Source organism: Bos taurus, chromosome 25 (assembly GCF_002263795.3).
Source record: "Bos taurus isolate L1 Dominette 01449 registration number 42190680 breed Hereford chromosome 25, ARS-UCD2.0, whole genome shotgun sequence".
Taxonomy (NCBI): domain Eukaryota; kingdom Metazoa; phylum Chordata; class Mammalia; order Artiodactyla; family Bovidae; genus Bos; species Bos taurus.
Window position 1 is genome coordinate 18915770 of NC_037352.1, and position 14224 is coordinate 18929993.

General features: G+C 36.9%; 1 protein-coding gene across 2 annotated transcripts in view; it reads right to left on the reverse strand.

The window, feature by feature from the left end:
• Window positions 1-14224, reverse strand: part of DNAH3 (dynein axonemal heavy chain 3) — a 249056-nt gene that overhangs the window by 192876 nt on the left and 41956 nt on the right. For both annotated transcript variants that reach the window (XM_059881557.1, XM_059881556.1), the window contains exons 14-17: window positions 13416-13600; window positions 12092-12215; window positions 6311-6464; window positions 5403-5547 (exon numbers count right to left, since the gene is read on the reverse strand). In XM_059881557.1, the coding sequence (XP_059737540.1) occupies window positions 5403-5547; window positions 6311-6464; window positions 12092-12215; window positions 13416-13600 (608 nt within the window). The remainder of the gene's footprint in view (window positions 1-5402; window positions 5548-6310; window positions 6465-12091; window positions 12216-13415; window positions 13601-14224) is intronic.

Below are 14224 nucleotides of genomic sequence, written 5' to 3' on the forward strand. Positions count from 1 at the left end.
AGCAGAATGCAAGGTTGATTTAATATTTGAAAATCAAGCAATGTAATACATGATATTAACAGTTGAAAGAAGAAAAATCACACGATAATGTAAATTGAAGCAGAAAAAGCATTTGACAAAGTCCAATATTCATTGATGATAAAAATCCCTAAACAAACTAGGAATAGAAGAGAATGTCCATAGCCTGATACAGAGCATCTATGAATACCTACACTATCATTACATTTTTATACATATTAAGTATATACAGCTTTTTATATGTCATTCTTACTACAAAAAAGTGGTTTAAAAACATAAAAGCAAAAAACCCATTACATTTAATGGTGAAAGATGGAATACTTTCTCCCTACCATTGGAAATGAGGCAAGAATTTTTATTCTCATAACTTAATAACAGAAAAGACAGTTGGAAAAATCCCCCAATACTTGGGAAATTAAACTACATACTTCTAAATAACACATGGTCATAAAAGAAATATCAACAGAAGTTTTAAAATATTTTGAGGTAAACGAAAATAAAAATTAACATCAAAAGTTGTGAGATGTCACAACCATTATAATATTCAGTGAAAAGCCTTCCCACTAAAATCTGGAGCAAGACAAATATGTCCATTTTTACCACTTTTATGCAGCATAATATTAGAAGTACTAGGCATAGCAATCAGACAAGAAAATTAAAAATAAAAGGTATCCAGATTGGAAAGGAAGAAGTAAAACTGCCATTATATACAGATGACATGATACTCTATATAGAAAAGCCTAAAGATTCCACACAAAAGCTACTAGAACTGAAAAAGGAATTCAGCAAGGTAGCAGGATACAAGATTAACATACAGAAATTGGTTGCATTTCTTTATACTAACAATGAAATATCAGGAAAGGAATATTAAAATCTTTTAAAATCTCATCCAAAAAAAATAAAATATGTAGGAATAAACCGGATCAAGAAGGTGAAAGACTAAGAACTACAAAACATTCATAAAGGAAACTGAAGATGATTCAAAGAAATGAAAATTTATCCCATGCTCTTGGACCGAAAGAAGCTAAAATGTCCATACTATCCAAGGCAATCTATAGATTAAACATGATTTCTATCAAAGTACCCATGACTTTTTATCCCCAGTTCTGTGGGGATAAAAGACTCAGAATTGGCAAAGAAAAGACTCAGAAATTGGCAAAAGACTCAGAATTGGCAAAGAAATCCAGAGGAAAAGACAGAATTGGCAAAGAATCCAGAGGAAAAGGAATAAGGTGGGATACATAACCCTTCCAGATACAGACAATACTACAAAGTTACTGTAATGAAAAGAGCATGATTATTGCCACAGAAATGACATGGATCAATGGAACATAACCGAGATCTCAGAAATAAACCCATACACCTATGGTCAATTAACACAGAAAGAATGTCCCCTCTCACCACTCCTTTTTGAACATCATTATGTGGTAGTTCTAGATAATGGAGTAAGACAAGACAGGAAATAAAAGTATATAGACTGGGAAAGAAGACACAAAACTTTATTTGCATATGACACTATCATGTACATAGAAAATAGGAACGAGCCAATAGCAAACAGAAACCTCCTGAAAGTAATTCACAGCTACAGCAAAGTTGCAGGGCACATGGTTAATACACAAAAGTTAATTGCTTTCCTATATATTATTAATGAACAGTGTGGACTTGAAATTAAAAACATATCCATTTACATTAGCACCCTCCAAAATTTAAACACTTAGGCATAAATCTGTACAAAATATGTACAAAGTCTATATAAGGAAAAATACAGAACTCTAATGAAAGAAATTGAGAAAAAGGAAATAAGTGCAGAAAAAATTAATACTCATGGATAGGAAAACTCAATGTTGTTAAGATGTCAGTTCTTTCCAGCTTGATCTATAGATTCAGCACAATCCCAATCAAAATCCCAACAATTTTTTTTTGTAGACACTGACAAAACTGATTCTAAAGTTTATGTGGAGACAGCAAAGACCCAGAATAGCCAATATAATATTAAATGAGAAATGTAAAGTTGGGGGACTGTCATTATCCAGCTTCAAAACTTACCATACAGCTATGATAATCAAGTGTATTTTTGGTAAAAGAAGTGACAAACAGGTCAGTGGAACAAAATAGAGAGCCCAGAAATAAGACCCACCATAGTCAACTGATCTTTCACAAAGAAGCAAAGGGAATTAAAAAAGAGAATGAAACTTTTCAGCAAATAGTTTTAGAATAGCTAGATATCCATATGCAAAAACAAATGAATGTAGATACAAACTGTATAGGCTTGACACAAATTAATCAAAATGGATCATGGACTTAAATGTAAAATGCAAAACTATAAAAATTCTAGGAGATACACAGCAGAGATACATAGCAGAAAAATCTAGATGACCTTCAGTTTGGTGCTAACTTCTTAGATACAAAACTAAAGGCATGATCTATGAAAGAAATGACAAACTAAACTTTATTAAAATCTTCTGCTTTGTGAAAGACACTGTCAAAAGATTGAAAAGATAAGACAAAGATTAGTAGAAAAAAACTGCAAAACATATATCTGATAAATGATTGCTATCTGAAATATACAAAGAACTCTAAAACTCAACAGTGAGAAAACAAAATTAATTTAAAAATAAGTAAAAAAAAATGCTCCCCAACCCCAATTGTTTTAATATATGTAACAAAATTTAAAAACATGTATCATAGCTTTATATAAAGATATATAAAATATACATCATAACTCTTAAAGAAATGGGAATACCAGACTACCTTACTTGTCTCTTGAGAAACTTGTATGCAGGAAAAGAAGCAACAGTTAAAGCCAGACATGGAACAATGGACTGGTTCAAAATTAGGGAAGGAGTATGTCAAGGCTGTATATTGTCACCCTGTTTAGTACATCATGTGAAATCCCAGGCTGGATGAAGCTGGAATCAGGATCGCCAGGAGAAGTATCAATAACCTCAGATATGTAGATGATACCACTCTAACAGCAGAAAGTGAAGAGGAACTAAAGAACTTCATGATGAGAGTGAAAGAGGAGCATGAAAAAGGTGGCTTAAAACTCAACATTCAAAAACCTAAAATCATGGCATCCAGTCTCATCACTTCATGGCAAATAGATGGGGAAAAAGTGGAAATAGTGACAGATTTTACTTTCTTGGACTCCAGAAATCACTGCAGATGGTGACTATAGCTGTGAACTTAAAAAATGCTTGCTCCTTCAAAGAAAAGCTATGACAAACCTAGACAGTGCATGAAAAAGCAGAGACATCATTTTGCTGACAAAGGTCCATATGGTCAAAACTATGGTTTTTCCAGTAGTCATGTACAGATGTGAGAGTTGGACCATAAAGAAGGCTGAGCACTAAAGAATTAATGCCTTTGAATTGTGGTGCTAGAGAACACTCTTGAGAGTCCCTTGGACTACAAGGAGATCAAACCAGTCAATCCTAAAGGAAATAAATCCTAAATACTCACTGGAAGGACTGATGCTGAAGCTGAAGCTCCAATATTTCGTCACCTAATATGAAGAGCTGACTCACTGGAAAAGACCCTGATGCTGGGAAAGAGTGAGGGCAGGAAGAGAAGCAGGTGATAGAGGATGAGATGGTTGAATGGCATCACTGACTCAATGGACATGAGTTTGAACAAACTCTGGGAGATAGTGAAGAACAGGAAGTCTGGTGTGGAGCAGTTCAAGGGGTCACAAAGAGTCAGACATGACTTAGCGATTGAACAACAACAAATAAAAAGAAATACATGTAAATTTAACAAAACATGTATAGAATTTATATGCTGAAACCTACAAAACATTGGCAAAACGAAGTCAAAGAAGATCAAAATAATTAGATATGCAATGTCCATGGATTGGAAGATTTTGTGGTAAAGATATCAATTCTTTTCCAAATTGATCTCTAGAAGTAATATATTTCCAATCAAAATTCCAGCAGAAAAGAGAAAAAATTCCAGCAGATTTCATATATAAATGAATAAGTTGATTCTCAAATTTTATACAAAAGATATAAAGACAAAGGTACTGTAAAAGCTGTAATAAAATTTAAAAAAGAAAATGGAATTTATATGACAGTCTCAAAAAGACAAAGCTGTAATAACAATGAAGAGATCAATAGTTGCTAGGTGTTAAGGCTGTAGAGAGTGTGATTATGAAGGAGTAGTACAAGGAAGTTTATTGAAGTCATTGGAACTGATAAACAAAATATAAAAATTTTAAATATATTATCTCTAACAAAAAGACATGCTAAATTATAAATACTTCCTTAACACCATAAATATTTTGTGCCTCAAATCAACAAAAAGCATCATGTTTAAAGGTGACATTCTAGAAGAATTCCATTAGAATCAGGAATAAGACAAAAGTGTTCACTATAACTACTGTTTAATTTGGAAGTGCTAATTAACACAGAAAAGTGAATTTTAAAAGAGGTGTGAAAGTGATAAATAAGGTAAAATATTCTAAATGTGTAGATATGATTGAGTACTTGAAAAACTAAATGCATCCAAAAATATTATTCAAAACTAAAAACTATTTAAATAAGTTGGTTTACTAATAGAAAAAAGTGAGAGAGCACATTAAATAGACTTATTAAACAAGGAATTCAATTGACCAATAAACATTCAACTTCTATTAAAGGAAAAAAACACTTTTTTGAGCAAAAAAGTAAAGCTCTTACTTCTCATGTTTGTTGAGGGTATGAGGAATGGGTACTCAAATACTGCTAGAAGAATATTAAATTAAAACATAACTTTTCTGGAAAGCAATACCAATAATAAAAGTAAATTCTAAAATCCTTATATTTTTATTACAACCCTTTCTTTGATCTAGCCATTTCACTTCCAGTAATTTATCCTAAGAAAATTATCATTATTGTATCCAGAAAATTGGCAACAAAGTTGTTCTTCATAGTTGTGTTTATTATATTGAAGTACTGGCATAAAGCATTAGCATAATAGGGGAACTGTGATCTTATCCTCCCAGTTACTACCCAATCCATGGCTTTGAGTGGTTGCCCATTCTATTTTATCCTAGCTACAGGTCTGGCTTTTTGATCCCTACCTTCCATCGTTATCACATCAGAAAAATTTAACTATGGTTGCCTTAATCCAGAAAGGCAACCCACTCCAGTATTCTTGCCTGGAGAATCCCAGGGATGGCGGAGCCTGGTGGGCTGCCATCTATGGGGTCGCACAGAGTCGGACACTACTGAAGCGACTTAGCATAGCATAGCATAGCATAGCATAGCATAGCCTTAATCCAGAGTGTGAGAATATGATAAAAAGTCCAGCCAGAATCTGAAGTCCCAGTCTTATTTCAGAACTGGCTGGGTTGATTCTGCTACCCTATTCCCATCCTGTCTGAGTAGAGTGAAACCGTGGCATACCATTCATCCATTCCTCTGACTTGGTGCTAAATTCGTAGGCTGTCACCCACAGCTGCTCATAAGGCACTTTGTTGGTCATCACAATTTGCAGAAGAGGGAAGGTACTCTTCTCCTTTTCCAACAGCTCCTCTTCCTTATTGATCAACTGCAGGGCAAAAGGGGATGCTGTTTATTGGGTGGGCAGTTCTTCTGAACCCTAGAAGCCACCATGGCAAATTCCTCAGTGCTTTGAAAACCAAGTTGAGGAAGATGCATGTTTGTCTGGAGAGTAAGACCGGAAAATAAGGTATGAACTTAAGCAAGAAGGTCTCTCTGTTACCTCTGAGAGTCATGGCACTTGAGATCAGTGAGTGAAACTTTACAATAATTGGCCACTTGCTCCATCATCTTTGCTTCCACCGTAACACATACATATTCCCATTTTCACAAATTTTTATATGTACTTTAACTGTTAACACAATGTTACCTTCTTGTGCTGAACTGCCTCAGAGGTAAGAACTTTAATGATTAAAGAACTTACTACTGTAGACAACTTCAGGGCAAGTTACTTAGCTTCTCCAAGACTTAGTTCTCCCATTTTAAATAGAGATAAATGAATATATAGTACCTACCCCAAAGATTTATTATGGATATTAAGTGATATATCACATATGAAGTCCTTTGTACATTATGTACATAATACATGCTTGATACATGTCAGCAATTATTCCATTATACTAATAACTCTTCTTTATGTACTGACTAACAAAGCCGATATAATGTAGGGGTATGGGAAAAGGTAGTTGAAACCAGAGAAAGAACTGGTCAATCAACAAATACTATCCACCTGACAGGTGATGTTAGGAAAACACATATCCAAAGACCAACAGAGCAGTACAGTCATAAGTGCCCATCCCAAGACCCCAAACCTCAAATTCCACCAGTGCTTGATCTAGGTTCTTTGAAAGCTCATTAAGCTTTTCAACATTGTTCTTCATTTCTTCTGTGGTCATTACTTCACGTTTCCTAAAACCTTCCAGTTCCTTGCTGTAGCCCTCAAGTTTCACTTCAAATTCTGAGCACCTGAAAGTAAAGACAATCCAATCATATTTGGATTTTCCATTTATCAGCACTGCTCAGCCATATTCAAGCCTGGGGAGAATATGATCTTCTGATACCATAGATGTAAAACTTACAAATATATGCTATTATACATAATTTGTAATCCTACCTCCCAGAGACAGCTGCTGTGAACCTATTGGTGGTTAAATATTTCCAGCTGTTTCTCATACAGGTAAATGTATATAAAATATATATTATAATATATATGCTATGTAATATATGTTGTTGTTTAGTTGCTAAGTCATATCTGACTCTTTTGTCACCCCAAGCACTGTAGCATGCCAGGCTACTGTTGTCCATGGGATTTCCCAGGCAAGAATACTGGTGTAGGTTGCCATTTCCTACTCCAGTGGAGCATTCTGATCCAGGGATTGAACCTGTGTCTCCTGCATTGGCAGCTTGATTCTTTACCACTGAGCCACCAGAGAAGCCCTAATAAAATATATACATGTATAAAATTCATGCATATACATATTATTTATTTATCTATTAGATATTTATTATTAAATGCCTAATTCCAAGAACTGCTCTAGGCATCAGGAATATATTTGTGAAGTACATCCGTAAGCTCCCTACCCTTATGGAGCTTGTATTTCAGTTTGGGGAAACCCAAACAGTAAACATATATGAATGGATGAATGAATGGATGGATAGATAAAACCATACATAGATAAATATGAAATAAGATATTTCTGATAGTGATAAATGCTCTGAAGAAAACAGAACATGTGAGGAGCTACTTTAGTTAGAGTGATCAGGGAAGACTATTCCAGAGATTTATCTACTTCATTCATATTATCAACAAACAAATGTACTTCTCCCTTTTCCTAAGAGGTAGATTAGCACAGTGTTAAGTGGATAGGTTCTAGAGCTGGACTGACTAGTTCAAGTCCCTACATTGCTACACAGTAGCTATGTGACCTTGTTCAAGTCCTTTAAACTCTTTAGGCCTCAGATAAAACAGGGGTGGATAAAGTACCTACTCTAGTAGTCAATAAGCTAACATACACAAAATGCCCAAATTGAGCCTGGTACATAATAATCACTATAAAAGTGTTCAGTCTCATTCCCTAGAATTTAAACTCTACCAATGCAGTTTTAATCTCTTTAATTCCTTATTGAATCTCCAGCACTTAGAAGAAGCATCTGGCATAATACCATCAGTATTCATTGAATGAATAAGGGGAATTTGCCATGGAGAACAATTATAGTAACATAAATTTAGCTATTATCTTAAAAATACTTAATTTTGTTATGGCAGTTTTGATGTTCTTTTTTTTTTTTCTTAAAAACAATTTAAAAGAGTTCATTTTCAATGGTTTGATTTGAATTTATTTCTAACTACACTGTGTGGTAAGTAGCCTCTGGTAAGGTCCTCAAAGAGACACACCTCCTGGTACTTATAGCCTTGTATAACCGTCCTCTTGAGTTTGGGCTAGAGCTAGTAACTCACTTCTAACAAAGAATATGGCAAAATTGATGGGATGTTACTTCCTCATTTTATATGCAAAGGTAGTCTTAAGTTGGAGCCACTGGTCATGCTTGATACCTGCAATAGAATAGGACATCCTTTTCTCTCCCTCCCTAGTCTTGCCTTATGGGCTCCTTCTCATCCTTCAAGTTTCATTTACATGAGCCCTTCCCAGATTTGCCCTTTGAATGCAACCACTGTGCTCCATTTTCCCATTCTTTTTCTTAATAGGGCTTCTGTCTTATCAGCTTTATCTTCCACCCCACACGTCCCTTTTCTTCTCTGTATTCTCAGAGAAGAGAAATGGATACAGGAGCCCAAGAGGAAAGCAGACAAGCTGGTTACTGCCTCTCATGCTTGTTTTTCACCAAAGTTTTAAGGATTCAGAGATAGAAAACTAAGTGCAACAAGACACATAGCACTAAGGTTTTGCTTTTGTTTTGTGATTTTATACTCTGATAGGTATTAATTTCAGAGAATGTCCTTATTAGGAAAGTCTCATTCATTTACTCACTCATTCATTCATTCATCAAAAGAGTGAGAACTTGCTATTTGCAAAGCATTATGTTCTCTCTGGACCCCGGAACACAATCTGGGTACTCTCCCTAAGATACCTTTCTTTCTATTTACAAGATGTACTCTCATGGCAAAGAGCAGCTCACAGTCCTGAGATGTTTGTCATGTATATTCCAGGTTACTTTTAGGCCCTTGGAACCTACCACTGAGTGGAACAAAATGGGAGGAAAGCTGATTCTCCTGTTGTCCACACAATTATGTGCTGCTGACTGCCTTTTCACATCATTAAGATTCTTTTTAGATGCCAAATACAGACTTACACACAAAAATAAATCTCTGATAAACGCACTTTTGAATTCTTCCCAGAGGGAAGTAGTATACAAACTCAGTGATTATTGGAAAATATTACTGTTACCTATTGCTTAAAATTTCTCTTTTACAAATTTATTGAAGTACAGTTGACTTGCAATATTATATTGGTCTCAGTTGTATAACACGGTGATTTGCTATCTTTATAGATCACACATTAGACAAAGTCATTATAAAATATTGACTATATTCCCTATGCTGTGCATTATATCACTGTAAAAATATTTTTTAGAACAGTTTATATTGCTTTAAATTTTTTATAATTATTTAGCCCATTACAATTTCTAAAGTGCTTTCAAATCCATAATATATACATATATATAAGTATGTCATTAGTAAATAGTAGGCACTCGGGAAATTTGATTAAGTAAATTGAGTTCTATTCCTAGGACCACCTGAAGTCTGTGGGAGAATATTGCAATAATTTTAAACTGTTATATTGTTAAGAATTCTGGGAAGAAACATAATTTACTCTGATGTTCAAAGAAAGAGACTTCAATGAAGGGACTACTTACAGAGGTGAGATGTGGGTAGGGTTAAAGGAACAAAGAGAGGAGAATGAAGCATCCAGAGACTAGTAACCTCAGAGGGAAGTCACTATGATCCCCAGGCCTGAGGGGACAATGAGAACTGGAAACACGGAGGAGAAAGAATTGTTATACCGGAGGGATGCAGCTACTGGCCAGAACCCCAGGAACAAGTAGGGAGGGAGAGGAGAAGCAGCACAGCAGCCACTCCCCAACCTCGAGAGGGCTTTCCACTGGCCATGCCTGTCTGGATCTAACAGACACAGGAGCTGAAGGCTAGAGACTGTAGGAATCAGCCAACCATGCATGGAGTGGACAGAGGAAGGTGGATAGAAATTGGGAGAGGGTGTGGGGACAACAAATGGAAATTGGCATTGAAGTAAAAAAAATTACTGTGGCCTGGGAAAATAAGATCATGTCTTTTAGAGAGAGAAGGGGATTGTTCTCATAGAAGATGAATGAACAAATGAGTATTTCTAAGCCCTCCTTGTAGGTTTTCTCAGGATTTATGCAAAAATGATGGACAGGAAGTTTAAGAGTTCATTAAAGAGAGGGCTGAGCCCAGGGTTGCAGGTGTCCGTAGAGCTGCTTCTCTGCTGAGCTCTGTGATTGAGAGCTCAGATACCAAGTGATGGGTCAAGCTTGAGTTTCCCTTCCAAGAAAAAGTCTGGCACTCTCCTCTCACCATGAATGACATGTGTTCCAATTTTTTCCAGAGCCACCCCTCAGTACCTATTAAGTTCAACAGTTACTATGAATGGTCTAAGATTAATGTTCTAGAAGTCTGCTCACAGGTAGTGCTTTGAAAGTGAAGAAGCATTTTTCTCCCTAAAGAAGTCATTGTTAATGTGCAAAAGAAGCTGACTGTTCCCGAATGCCTGCCATGTGCTGGATATCACTTAGGCACCACCTCAGACCATCTGATTTCATCCTTAACACAATGACACCTCTCACAAAATCAGATGATCTAAGATTGGTTCTACTATCCCCAGTTTCCAGATGAGGACACTTAGGCTCAAAAAAGATGAAGAAATTTACTCCTGTTCATCTAGCTTTTAAAATGGTTCTGCTTCTTGGTGAGGCATCAAAACTCAGTTCCACTGAGGGGGGAGAATATGTGTAAGGGGTGAGAGGGCATAGGAGGACCCTATACTTTCTGCTCAATTTTTCTGTGAACCTAAAACTGTTCTAAAAAGGAAAAAAGATGCTTGATCCTTGGAAGGAAAGCTATGACAAACCTAGGCAGCATATTAAAAAGCAGAGACATCACTTTGCTGACACAGGTCCGTATAATCAAAGCTATGATTTCTCTAGTAGCCATGTACAGATGTGAGAATTAGACCATAAAGAAGGCTGAGCACTGAAGAACTGATGCTTTCAAATTGTGATATCGGAGAACACTCTTGAGAGTCCCTTGGACTGATTTCCTTTAGTCAGTCCTAAAGGATGCTGATGCTGAAGCTGAAGCTGAAGCTCCAATACTTTTGCCATCTTCTGTGAAGAACCGACTAATTGGAAAAGACCATGATGTTGAGAAAGATCAAGGGCAGGAAGGGAAGGGGACGACAGAGGATGAGATGGTTGAATAGCATCACGGACTCAGTGGACATGAGTTTGAGCAAATTCTGGGAGATAGTGAAAGACAGGGAAGCCTGGCATGCTGCAGTCCACGGGGTTGCAAAGAGACAAAGCTTAGCAACTGAACAACAAAAAAAGCTTTACCTAAAAAGTATCTATTCATTGGGCTAAATTCTGGGTTCTGGAGACAGCAGCCATTTAGGTAGAGGGAGAACAAGGCTGTAGATAGAAACAAACATACACATCTATTTTGTTGTTTTGCTGGGCAAAGGTTGTTGTGAAGATAGCAACTTCCTCTCTTGGGATTATCCTTGAGTGCAATCTCCCATCCCTGCTTTTATCTGCCCTTTTCCTTTCTCCTGAGTATTAGCAAGGATTACGGAATTTAAAGTTGGGTACTAGGGGTTTCATGTGTGATGGGGATGGTAACTGGTATGAATTTGCAGTCCCTAAACAAAGTGCTATAAGTTGGTATGTGCATGTGTGAGTGTGTGTGCACGCATGTGCACATGCATATGTACACAAGCATGTCTTTACCAGATACATGATACCTGGCCCACTTCACTTGACATTGTCTGACTTCTTCAGTATGTGATATTTTGTCATTGTATTAAAATCTTTATTTAGCAGTCAAACACACTTTTGTGTCTAGAATAGAGCACAGCAAACATAGTAAAAAGCCATAATACTCAATGAAAAGATGATTACAGGCAGATTAGCACTGAATGAGATCAGCTGCAAAACAGGCAATTTCTCAGCTACCAACCATGTTTTATTATTCCTGTCTTGATATCTCACAGACCCATGGTCTTAAATGTAAGGCTGACAATTTTGCTATTATTATTGTAAGGCTGCTCTTATATGCTACTATTTTTGCCTTTTTCTCTCTGCAGCACTAAATTTCAATTGTTCAAGGCAGGGAGGGAAGGCATTGGTTGGAGTTACTACAGTGAAGCAGACTTACAGAGAATATCCCTTAGTGGGAAACAAAAGGAAATTCCTTCTCCAATTGTCATGAGCCTTCACCCACTCATTGCGGGATCAGGGGTGGCCCTAGACAGAACCAGGAACATATAGCATTTTATAAAGCTGGATATCATTTCTTAAACATCAGACTTTTCCTGTACCTTTTAATGAGGTCCATCTCTGCCTGATCCCTCTTGCTAAGGAGAAGGTTCCGGCTGTTTTCAAAGATATCTTCAATCTGGTCTGGCCAGAGGAATAGAGTGCTGTTCAGTTTGATATCCTCTTCTGCAAAACACACACAGTCTGCTTTAGGACACTGCTCAGTTCGCAATGAATTAATTCAGGAGAATAAGAGGTCAACAGCAGTGAGTATAGGGGTGGCAATTAATGAATAGGCCCTTTATTGATGAATGTTACCCAACATTTCCTGAGCACTTACCAAGGGCCAGGCTAGAAGGTAGATGGTATAATCATCTTTGTTTTTATAGATGGGAAACAAAGTTAAGCCAAGTGGTCAAGGTCACACCGCTAGGAGACAGCAGAGCAGATTTCAAACCCAGGACTAACCAACTCCAAAGCTTATGTTCTAACCACTATGCACTTCATTATCTTCCTAGGTTAGGTCTGAGTAGAATCCTAGCTAAAGTTTGGTACTATTCTTTACACTATTTCCCCTCATCTGAATTTCAGTCTGGGTTAAAGGTCAGTGGTAATATCAATGCCAGATACCCTACCCATTTTATGGCTCTGGTCAGTTAAAATGCCCTGGGTTTCCTATGTGCTCTTGGGAATTTAGGGGGTAGAGACCACAATGAGGGATTCCAGTGTGTGTTCACATGGTCAAGAGCACAGCTCATGAATGTGCAGGTGGATGGTTATGGGACCAATTTTTCACTCCCAGTCCCTATCTCTCCCTCCCATAATTCACAGGTATTTCCAGATGGAAAAAGTTTCTGAAATGTGACTTGTAGAGGTGATATTAGCTTTTCCTTCAGAACCTGGTCCTTACAAAGTTAGGTCCTTATTGAGTCCTAACTTGGCTCAATAAGCCATGAAGGGGCCCCGACCATTTCTTTCCTCTTAAAATATGCAGGAGCATGAAGGAAAGTGCCCTGGCTTCCTCAAAGGTAGGATTGTATTAAGATTATAGATAAATGAAATCTACCCATTTATAAAAGGACTCTGCATTTGAAAGAGACTTTTTTAGGAACACCACACATAAGATGCAAAGAAAGGCATCTAAGAACCAGTCAAGTCCCTAGATATTTCTTTTTGTCTACCAATAAGATTCTCTTCATTTGATTCAAATTTCTCTGGATAAGAGTGTGGAATTAGTGTCTCTAATATAGAGACACACTTAAAAAGCAGCTCTTCTGATACAGATATTTAGTGGGAGGATTGTGAACTCTTCTTTCCCGGCTCCTTATATCTAAACATATAAATATATACATACATTTGCATGTACACACAGGACATTGGACTTACGGGGCAAGTCTGCATAGTCCATCAAGAACTCCAGCCGTTCAACCGCATCTCTAAGTTGCCTCCTGAGTTTGAACACGGTGACATCGCTGGATTTCTTTAAGAATTCAATGAGGAATACTAGCTCCCCAGTGTTGATAGGAATCTCGCTGACTTTGTCGGCAATGAGGCTGTACTGATTACAGATGCTACAGGGAAAGTAACAGCCATCATCAACATCTAAAATAACTTTCTTATAAAACCCACTATACTAAGCAGACATGATTACTATTTGGAGATTAGAACATGGTTTTCCAGATTTTCTCTACCTGTAAATTCTTGATGGATAATATTCACATGCATACCATATTTAGAAATAATAAAAGTAGAAATGGTAATAATATATGACATGTACTATGCACTTTACCATGCCCATTCTAATCACTGAATGAGTATTAACTCCTTTAATTTTCACAAAATTTTTAAGAGTTAGGAACTATTAATATTATTAACATTTTATAATGGAAGAAATGAGGCTGAGTAACTTTATCCATTACTTTGCCAACAAAGGTCCATCTAGTCAAGGCTATGGTTTTTCCTGTGGTCATGTATGGATGTGAGAGTTGGGACTATGAAGAAGGCTGAGAGCCGAAGAATTGATGCTTTTGAACTGTGGTGTTTAGAGAAGACTCTTGAGAGTCCCTTGGACTGCAAGGAGATCCAACCAGTCCATTCTGAAGGAGATCAGCCCTGGGATTTCTTTGGAAGGAATGATGCTAAAGCTGAAGCTCCAGTACTTTGGCCACCTCGTGCAAAGAGTTGACTTATTGGAA